This window comes from Propithecus coquereli, unplaced genomic scaffold, assembly GCF_000956105.1.
Source record: "Propithecus coquereli isolate 6110/MARCELLA unplaced genomic scaffold, Pcoq_1.0 Scaffold678, whole genome shotgun sequence".
Taxonomy (NCBI): Eukaryota; Metazoa; Chordata; class Mammalia; order Primates; family Indriidae; genus Propithecus; species Propithecus coquereli.
This window is the reverse complement of record NW_012152818.1, coordinates 380,528-391,456: the sequence shown is the minus strand read 5'-3', so window position 1 is coordinate 391,456 and position 10,929 is coordinate 380,528. Positions and strand designations below refer to the sequence as shown.

Below are 10,929 nucleotides of genomic sequence, written 5' to 3'. Positions count from 1 at the left end.
ACTGAAGTAGGTAGGTTTGGATCATGAAAGGTCTTGTGTACCACTGAAGAGTTGGACTTTTATCTAGTGACAATAGGAAATCATTGATGAGTGTCTGTATATCAGCTCTTCCCTTGTTTTAAGTAAACTTATCTCAATTTGTCAGAAGCAACATAACTGTTCCATTTACCTATATAAGAAGAATCTAAATGGCCTATGCAAAAATTCTCTGAAGAAATACATAATGTGCATCCCTAAAAAGAAATACAAAATGAGAGAAAACATGGTATTGTGGCTGAGCATGGCCTTTGGAGTCGGATCAAGGTTCCATTAAATCCAGGTGCAGGAATGGGAGTTAGGAGCTAAGATGGCAGATGAATTAGGGAAGAGGATTCAGTAGTACTTTACTGTCTATCCTGTTTAGTTCTAAGTGGTTGCTATTCAGTGATTAGCTCTAAGAGAAGGTATAGTAACCCCTGGGCTATTAAAAGCATACCTGGGCCCATTAAGAGTTGTGAAGGAGTCCGCAAGGCGTAATCCCAGCCCTTGGTGAAATGAATCCCTGGTTTAGATGATGAAAAATGGTCTGGACACCCCAGGGCTTCACTCATGGCTGAGGCATGGCCCTGGCCTTGTTCTACTATGTCCTTAAACTCTAAGATCAGATTACAAATTGAAGCCTTCATTAACTTCTGGCTCACTTTCCTGCCCACAGGGAGCCTCGGCAAGGATGATGACTTCCACAAAGCAAGCCAGGCAAATTCCTGGGATTTCAGGTGACACCAAAAGGTTTCCAGGAGTTCCACATCTTTATTAATCTCTTAACAGATTGCCTCACTTGCTCTTTGGGGTAAGCTGAGTGTATATCCTAGAGGGTGATGGAATGAATGTAGTGAGAAGAATGTGCCTTAATAAATAGCCTTTAGAGTCTTCTTTCGTTGTAGAATGTCTAGACTTTATTTCTATTTATTTGTTTGTTTATCCTATCCTCATAGAATGCTCTAGGCCTAATTTTTAGTTCTTTGGCTCTTCAGCTCCAGCTTTAACATTTTACTTCCATGTCTTTATTACAGCTTCTCACCTTTAGGATAACATGATATAGGATAGATGATTCAGCTGAATCCAAGCTTAGCAGTTCTAAAGTGTGTATTTTTTTGTTGTTGTTGTTTTAGTAGTTGTGGCTTGTGAGGAAGCGGAGAGACTTTTTTTTCACAGAATTTCTTGCTCCATGGTTTCTTAACTATGGGTGTTCACCACATACCTGATGGGTGAGGTGTTTAGGTTTTGAGGGTTCTAAGCCAGCCAGTAAAGTCATGAAATCGACCACTGTGTCAATGTTGTGCTTCTGGCTGGTTGTGTCCTTCAACACACATAAGACACTCAGCCAGCTAAAAGAGATGAGCTCAGAGATGTTAGCTCGGAGAAAAAGAAGGATCACATTGAGGTCATTGATGGGGCATCCCAGCATCTTTCTGCTGAGGAGATCAAAAGCTGGAAGCATCTCATAGACGGATAGGAGTCGTTTGTCCCACTGACATAGCCGTGTGAGGTTGTAGACTATCACTGGAACCAGAAGGGTGTATATTGCCACACTGGAGAGGCTAACAATCTGAAAAACAGACAGGGAGGTCAGCCTACATGTGATCAGATCAGGGACATGGGTCTCATCGCTTAGCAGCTTTGTCTTGATGGAGCAGCTGAATTCTTCTTGGAAGAAGACATCCAGATGGAAGTGGCCAAGGTACAGGTAGGTGGCTGAGGTGAAGAGGAGCAAGAGGGAGTTCCTCAGGAGGTAGGTAGCCACTAGTGAATGTGAGCGCTGCTTACATGCCAGGTACCGCTCTAGCAAAGGGAATTCAAAGTACCGTTCTTTCCGAGCCCTGGCAGGGGAAGACAGGAGGCATGGTTAGGAAGGCCATTTAGAACCGTACCCCAAGAGAGCTATGTGGGAAAGTAACAGAAGATCTATGTTTCCAACATGGCATTCTTGGCTAACATGAAAATCTGCCTTCCCTGAACATAACCACACTTCATACCCAAAACGGATGTGTGAGTATATCTTGATTCTCCAAGTGTTGAGTGCAATGTGATAAACCCAGTGAATGGTCAGTGAGTAATGAGTAGTCACACTGGATTTGTGGCCAGCAAGGCAAACTAAAGCTCTAGGTTGAAGTAGGATGCTTAGGAAGCAATAGGCTTATGAAATTAGCACTGGACTGGGAGTCTAAACAGATGCATTCTCATTCTTGGCCTGTGTACTCTGTGATTTTTAGGCCAGTTCATTTTATACAAATAAATGTGGTCACTAGTACTAATACTTGTTGAGAGCTGTGGTGTTCAGGTACATGTAAGCCAGTCTCTGCTTAGACTCAAAGAACCTTAGAGTATGGCTTCTGGGGAAGGGGCAGATAAGACATGCAAATATGAAATAAAAATAGCACTTGATTTGTTGCCAAAATGATGGACACAAACCATAGTAGTTGCAAAAGTTAGGAGAGGGAGCTAACAGTGTGGGCTAGAGTATTCAGAGACCTTTATGAAGAATATTGGCTTAAAGCTGGCTTCAAAAGGTAGAGAGGAACTTTTTTCAGATGATAGAGTATATGCGTGAACATAAGACAATATGATTTCAAATCTTAGCTCAGCTGTCCTCTTGTCCTCTTGAAGGACTTAGCCTGGCCACTCTGTTTAAAACAATACCTCTCTTCATCCCTCCAGCTTTCCAGACCCCCCCGCCCCCCACTTTACTTTTTGTTTTCTTCATATCACTTATCTCTGGACATATGTTTTACAAAGTGTTCCGATAATTTGTTGTCTGTTTTTCTCAGCAGGATGTAAGCCCCACATGGGCAGGTATAGCTGTGTCTATCCTTGCCCACACCTCACAGCACACACTAATTTAGCAGAAGCACCCAGAGCAGTGCCCAGTGTGCAGATGTAGGAATGATTAAATAAATAAATGATTTGCTAAGGGGAAAGGAAGGAGACTGCCTAGGTAGAGTGGAAGGTTTCTGTTACCTGCTAGTTAGAGGTTTGAAAAAGTAGTTGGTGACATTATGCTGAGGGCCTTGGACAAATATTTAGGAGAATTTGGGTATTTTTTGGTAAGCATGGGGGGAGCTATTGAGGTTTCTGAGGGGAATAGTGTAGAATAGTGTACGAAAGTGGTGCTTTAGAGAGACGAATACCTTTGTGGGCTCAGTGTAGTCATCTGTACACTAGAGGCAGAGTCCTTTCTCTTTACAGAAATGATAGAAAGTTAAGGAGGTGATGTGTAAATACTTTGTACTCTTGAGAAGGATGGCACAGAAGATAATTTAAAGATTGCCATACAAAGACATCATTTTAATGCTTGACTAGCCCTAATTTTTAGTTCTTTGTTTTTCAGTTTTTCAGGAAAAGGTGAAAGAGACAACTCACTTCTCCAGCTCATCCCAAAACACATGGGGGTCGGAGCTCTTCTGCTGGATCTTCAACATGTGTTGCACCAGGCGGATGGAGCGGTTATAGGATTTGTCCAGTTCACTGATGATGAACAGCAGATCTGAGCTGAGGGCTGGCACGGCTGCATACTGCCACAGCAGAACTGGCAGGTACATGACCATGGCCAAGGCCAGCAGGGAGTAGGGGAGTGCCTGTGGGGCGAGAGCAGCTGAGGAGGGCGGCCGGGCTGCCGGGACCTGAGTGACAGCTGAGTGAGGGGCTACCCTTTCCCCAGTTCCTGCCTCAGAAGAGAAGGTAGTGTGGGCAGTGGGCTACCACAGGCCAGGACCTGAGGCTCTCCACTCCCCTGGCTGAGTACAGGGCAGCCTGGTAGAGAAGGAATGTGTATCTTCATGCTCCCCAGGTCCACTTATCTGACCCAGCATCTGTCTCAGGCCCCCGGGGCAGAGAGAGAAAAAGAGAAAGAGAGAGAGAGAGAGAGAGAGAGGGAGAGAGGCAGGCTCTCCCTACCTTCCCTTTCCAAATGTGTTAGTCTGAGTAGGTAGCCAGAGATCACAGCCAACAGTGGCCATGGCATCCTAGGGGACCGAAAATCCCATTTTCTCCATGTGGCCTTCCTGGACTTCTCGGATGCACAGTGGTCCTTTCTGATTTTTGGATTCTTGGTAATGCCTGCACCATCAGACATTATCTTGGAATTCTCTGGGGGAGCTCTTTCAGGTATGTAGATATATAAACTGACTTTTAAGAATGCATAAACCTTGTCTCTTCAGCTATATTATTAGCTACATCTGAGATAAGGGACTGCCGTGGGTTGAATTGTGTCCCTGTTCCCCACTTTTTAATAAGTTGAAGTCCTAATCCTTAGTGCCTCAGAATGAAACCTTATTTGGAAATAGGATTGTAGCAGATGTAATTAGTTGATTTCAAATGCGGTCCTACTGAAATAGGATGGCCCCTAATCCATTATGACTGGTGTTCTTAAAAGAATAAAAAGTCAGGTGAAGAGGAGACATGAATACAGGAAGATTGCCCAGGGTGTTCTGTCTATGAGCCGAGGAGAGAGACCTGGCGGGTCCTTCCCTCACAGCCCTCAGGGGACCCAACACTGATGACACCTTGATCTTGGACTTCTGGCCTCCAGAACTGTGAGACAATACATTTCTGTTGACTGAGCCACCCAGTTTGTGGTACTTTGTTATGGCAGCCCTTGTGCACTAATATAGGAACTTTTACTTAGGTTTCCTCATCATACTTACCACACCTCACAGGGTTGGGCCTTCTATTTTGCCCACAGTAGAATCTCTACTCTTAAAGGCTTTTTGAAGCTACATTTTTGTTAGGTGCTTATTATGCATGATTTATTTGATCTTTCCGAGGAGGCTATCAGGCCAGTAGAATTAGTATCTGTATTTTACAGATAAGTAGACTGAAGCATGAAAAGATGAAGTAACCTGTGCAGGGTTGCACATTAGTAGGTGGGAGAGCCAGGGTGATTTTTTGAGCGTACTCCCTTAATGACTACTTGACTTATAGCTTCTCCTGAACCAGGGATGCTAATTTTAGAGAGTTTGAAGAAAAAGAGAGAGGATACATATCTGATTGCACTTGGGTAGAGGAGAAAGGGGTATGTTTTCTGAACTCAAAAAGATAAGATTATGTTAGGAAAGGTGCCTAACCATGAGGCCACGAGAGAAAATTAGAACTTTTCACTCCTGTCTAAGAAATGACATTCCTTACAAATGAACACTGTACCCATAGAGATTCTGTTTCTGTAGATTTGGAGTGGAGGCAGAGAATTTGGGTTTAAAGATCTTGATTATCAGACAATTTGACCCTTTTCTGATATGTCAATCCTCTCTGTGATAGAACTTGTTATTATTTAAATCCTGCTTGAGATTCCAGTGACAGAAACCTCATGAACTCTTTCCTTCCGTCTCTGGTTTTGCCTGGATCCTAGAACTGGCAATTTGAGGCCTTATAAATTGTCATGCCTAGAAAATGCTATATGACTTTGTGAATTGAATATATATGTTGCCACTAATCTGTCATAAAATCCCACTAAGATAACAGTAAAGGATTAAAAAAGATGTAATCTTTAAGGACAAAGAGAACAGGAGAGGAGACAAGAGACCAAAATGCTGAAAACTGGAAAATGGTCGCATTATGGAAGATAGCAGCCTGCAGGGAAGGCGGGAAGCTGCTGGAGGGGCAAGCATGCTGTTTTGCACCACAGAACCAGAAAGCCCCAGGAAATAGAGACACCAGGTACCTCTGAAAATGAGAGTGTAGGTGGGGCTGAAAACAGGAGAATTGTTTGAAAAATCTGTATGAGAAACAGACCCACAGATCCTTTCTGTAACGTGAGGCATTCAAGCAGCTACTGTTTCCCTCCCTTTACAGAGCCTTGAGGTTGCTCTCTGGGGAGAGATTAAACCAGTTTAAACTCTGCACTTGGGCCCACTGAGGCAGGGGAACCATACTGAGAATGGCAGGAACAGTTGAATGAACACTGAACGGTGAGACCCACAGCCGAGCTCCCCAGATGGTGGGCAGCCAGATTTAATTCCAACTGCACCCTTCCTTTCCCCACAAATTAAGGATTGAATGACTCTTCTTGGAGAAAACCAACTGGCCCAAGAGAAAGGACTATAGATACTGATATTTGAGGTTTACCCAATGAAATAGATCAAAGGATCACCTTAAAATGAAGCCTCCCTGTCTACATGCCTCACCCATGAGCATAAACCTTCCAATCAGACAAAGTTGGGCAACCAAAGATCACCAGACATTTGAAGAATGCCTGAAACATGAAAGTCAGTGACCAACATAAGTGGGGTGGGGTTGGGGGTAAGAGTCAACAGGGAATAGACGGATGCAGTTCTGTCCCCTCCACTCTTCCATGGAGCTAGCCTGATACGTCTGGCTGCTTTACCTTGTGGGGCCAGAGAGATTTCATCTTGTACTGGCCAGGCTCATCCTGCTCATGGTGGACCAGTGAGTCCCAGCAGGAGCTGTCCACGTAGGCAGCCTGCCGGACGCTGAAGTTGCTGGGAGAGAAGCAGCTGATCGGAGACCCTGGAACAGGAATACAGCTTTGAGGCAGCCCTGAGCTAGAGTGGATGAATGGGAACACTGGGGACACTCATCTAACAGTTTTCTAGGGGTCACCTTCACAACTCCTTACTGATTTCTGTGTCTGGCAGGCACTATCTTCTTCCCATGCCCCAGTTTTCTGGGTTGGGCATGGCTAGACAGCACTCCGCTCTTTGGCCCAGGCCTACCAGTGACTGACTCAGCCTTTTAGGTCTGGTGGTTCTGTTCTGTCAGAGTCCCCTAGACTCCCAGATTGGTGGGCAGTGGGGGCTCCCTGTGCTCCCACAGCCTGGCACCAGAAGCCTTGCAGTTCGATGGTGACGTCTCCTTCCTGAGAGAGCTGACACCTTTTAGACTCTAAAATGTGAAGGATTTGCCTGGATTTCTTAGCCCAAATCAAGAGAAAAGGTGGGCAAGTAGTACCAAAAGGAAAATGGGTTTGGAGGAGAGTCTCTGGCTTTTTGTTTTCTCATTATTTTCCAGAAAGAGGCAGACAAAGAGGCAGTGGGAGGTTGGCATCCTTCAACAGGAGATGTAGTAAGTTCATGGCACAGCCAGAAAAGAAAGCCAGAAGTCTGGGGAAGTCCACGTTCTCTTTAATAGAGGCAGCGGATTTGCTGAGTTAATCCAGCACCTGAAGCACTAGATCCATGTGTATGTTCATGTCTGTGTGTGGCTGGGGTTTGTGGAGAGGATGCAGTGAGCTTATCCAGCTCCCCTAATGTGCCAAGCTCCATCAGACAGTTAACATGTGTTCTCAGATCAGTAACCCTGGAGATGGGGCATAGGAAGAGGGCGCAGAGGAAGTAAGAGACTTCTTCACAGCACGGCTAGGATGGAGAGGTCTGAGGTCCTGAAAAGATTATGGGACTCCAACCTCTCTCATCCATATGAAAACCAAACTAGAAGTTTAAGTATTGAAATGACATAAAATATATATGAATACTAAAATTACAACTAATTTTTTTATTGTAACATTTTGGAGATGACTTTTAAAACTTTCTGGTGCCTCTGCTTTGCTCATGCATTGTCTACCTTTTGGGTTATCCAGCCCAGCCCAAAGTCATGAAACCTGGTCACCATGGGTGCTGTCTCACCTCCCAAGTCCTTGCAGAGCCCGATATGAAGTGGAATCTCTCTTACACATTGGGCTTTCGAAGCAACTTACCAGAGGAGAACTCCTGGGCGAATGCCAAAGACATCAGCAACAACGGGGAGCCCACAGCTACAAACTTGACCATCCGGTCCAGGGGCAGTTCCAGGCGCAGGCCTTTGAGGCGGGGACCCCTGCGGTCAGGCAGCAGGGCATCGGAGAGCATGTACTCCGCAGCTGCATTTGCAAGAGACATGATGCTGCTGAACTTGAGGTGCAGAGGCGGCAGGAGGGATCCCCGGATAGTGGAGTGAGGAGATGGCAGGTTCAGGCAGCTGGCTTTGAGCAGACAGTGCCTGCTGTGTCATGGATATCTGTGCTAGGAGCAGGCGATGTTCTCTAAATAACTGCCCAGGTCCTGAGCTAGACACCCTGGTAATTAGAGGGAGGCATGGCATTAGTGGGTCCTTGCTGGAGGAGGGTCAGGCTTCACCTGGGGTGGTGCCAGGCTGCTCTCTCTCTGGATTGTGTCTGAGCAGATGGTGTCCTGTGGCTTTAAGTTGCCTTCTCATTAATAAAGTATTTTCAGCGGGGTGGTGGAGAGAAGGAGGGCTGTGGAGCCAGACCCCCCCATGTAATTGGTGTGGAATTTGGGTGGGGATTGCTTAAATGTGTTGTAGGCCCTCATTTTGTGGTTTGGAGAGTGGGAATGGAGCCCCCAGGACCCAGCTAGGATTGCTACCACTACATAGTAGTCTTTGTCCCAGTGATGATTTTTGCTCCAGGCCCAAGTTTTTTTTCCCAGAAACTGCTCTGTATTTGGTGTTAAATTTCCTTCTCTGACTCTGGTCTTTTTCCAAAATATTTCAACTATGTATTTACAATTTTCAATTCCTTTTTAGCCCATCAGTTCTTTAGAGAGCTGGGGGATCCATGGCCATGTTGAGTAGTGGAAAGAGTGTGACCTTTGAAATTGGAGAGAAGGCTCCTCCACTGGAGACCGAGGGGTGCTCATTTTTTGTGTGTGTGACTTCAGGCAAGTCACTTTTAGCTCAGTTTTCTCATCTCTCAAATGGAAGTATGTTACACTATTACAAAGTTGTGAGGATTCATTAAAAATATTGTATGTGAAGGTGCTTCGTAAACTGTAAAGTGTAGGGCAAGTATCAGCTCTTTTGGTGGGGTTGGGTGGGTGGAGAATAGGGCAGTCTTGTCTCTAGTATTGCCCTTAAACTTGGCAGAATAGGCCCTTAAGCTGACCTTTACTCTGGTCCCCATTGGCTGTGTCCTTCCTATGAGGCAGTGAGTGCATCGTGCCAAGGGAATGTGTTCACTCAGAGCCTATGCACCCACTCTTCTAGTGCCTGGGTCTCTGTAATACCCTGCCCACAGGCCCCAGCCTGCCTCCATGACCTGTGTGGGCCTCTTCCTCAGGGACATTCTGCCAGGGAAGCTTGTGCTTCTGGTATGCACTTGTAGGCCTAAGGAATGGCTGGTTGTTGGGGTTTGGATGGAATTTAGAAGTCCTGGGGTGTACACCCATGCAGTTGTGAGGTTTTTTTTGCAGTGCGGGACTTAGCTGGGTTGGGAAGAGACAGGGATTGGGCCAGGGGCCTGGGAGAGTCTGAGGATTCTAAATTTGAGCCTGGCATTCCTGATCATTATGAAGGTTGTATATATATGTATGTGTGTGATATGTCAGGGTAGGCAGATAGAGCATACAAAATTTTATTCAACAGTTTGTTAGCTTGGTTTGTAACTTTTAATTTTTTAGATATATGGTATGTGGGCCTCTATTTGAACATTTTTCCTGGGCCCACAAATATGGGCTGGGGCTACCTCTCTCCCCATCCCACAGTCTAGAGGCTAACTCTGATTCAGAGCTGCCCTGTGTGTAACTGGCCTGATCCAGGCATGGGAACGCAAAAGGGATCCTTTATTTCTATCCCCTGTTACTGAGAGGGTACTTTCATTTCTGTATCTTTGAATTGTATGTGTTTTTGCCAAAAGTTTATTATTGGTTTATATGCATGTATATTCTTTTGCTTTTTAAAAATACATTTTCATTGAAGTATAATACACATACATTAATATGCACATATCTTGTGTGCAGTTCAATACATTTTCATCTAACCAAGAGACAGAACATTACTAGCATCCCAGAAACTGCCTTGTGCTCCTTTCTAATAACTATCATTTCCCAAAAGGTAATTGTTGTCCTAATTTCAAATAGCATAGATTAGCTTTGCCTTTTCTAATATATTATAAAAATGGAATCATCTGTCTATACTTTTTTGTGCCTGTCTTTTGTGCCACATTGTATTTAGGAGAACCATCCATTTTGTTGCCTGTTTTTGTACTTTATATAAATGGAATCATATGCATGTATTTTTTGTGTCTGGATTGTCTGCTTAACATAATTTTGAAATTCATCCATGTTGTCATATGTATCAGAAATTCACTTTTTTACGTTTTATAGATAAACAATTTGTTTATCCATTTTCCAATTGATGGACATTTGGGTATTCAGGTTCTGGGTATTATAAAATAATGTGGCTATGAACATGCTAATACATGTCTTATGCTGAATATATGTGTGCATTTATGTTGGGTATATACTGAGGAGTGCAATCGCTGGGTCCGAATGCTATATATGTTCATCTCCATAGTTTTCCAGGTGGTTGTATAAATTTACCTTTCACCAATATCTTATTAAGGGTTCTTGTTGTTCTATATCCTTGCCATTACTATTTTGCAATTAAAAAAAATTTTTTAAGCCATTTTAGAGGGCACGTGGTAGTAATGCATTGTGGTTTTAACTGGAATTTCTCTGATGACTAGTGAACTATCTTTTAAAAATTTTGTTTTCTAATTGTTTGTTGATAATATATAGAAATATAACTCATTTTTATATATTGATCTTGTATATAGCAACTTTGTTAAATTCATTATTGATTCTAATAGTTTGTAGATTCATTTGGATTTTTTATCTATACAACCATATCATCTATGAAAAAATCTCAGTTTCCTTTTTTTCTTTCTAATATTTATGCCTTTTATTTCTTTTTCTTGGCTTGTTGCACTCGTTAGGACGTTCAGTACAATATTGAATAAAAGTAGTGATAGTTGATATCCTTGTCTTCTTCCTTCTCTTAGGGGGAAAGTTTTTAGTATTTTGCTAATGAGCAGGGTGGTTATTGTAGGTTGTTTTCTTATCTTTTCTTTTTTGGTAGGTATTCTTTTTCACATTAAAGAAGTTCTCTTCTATTCCTACCTTGCTAAGTGTGTTTATTATGAATGGATGTTGAAATTTTTTT

At 43.6% G+C, this 10,929-nt stretch overlaps 1 protein-coding gene across 1 annotated transcript; it reads right to left on the bottom strand.

Annotated features, from left to right (window-relative positions):
* Nucleotides 1-769: 769 nt before the first annotated feature.
* PANX3 (pannexin 3) lies at nt 770-7,868 on the bottom strand. The gene is made up of 4 exons (XM_012660772.1): nt 7,688-7,868; nt 6,359-6,501; nt 3,400-3,614; nt 770-1,859 (listed from the first exon to the last, which is right to left on the bottom strand). Exons 1-4 carry the CDS (start codon nt 7,866-7,868, stop codon nt 1,220-1,222), a joined length of 1,179 nt encoding a protein of 392 aa, XP_012516226.1. The 3' UTR covers nt 770-1,219.
* Nucleotides 7,869-10,929: the final 3,061 nt, after the last annotated feature.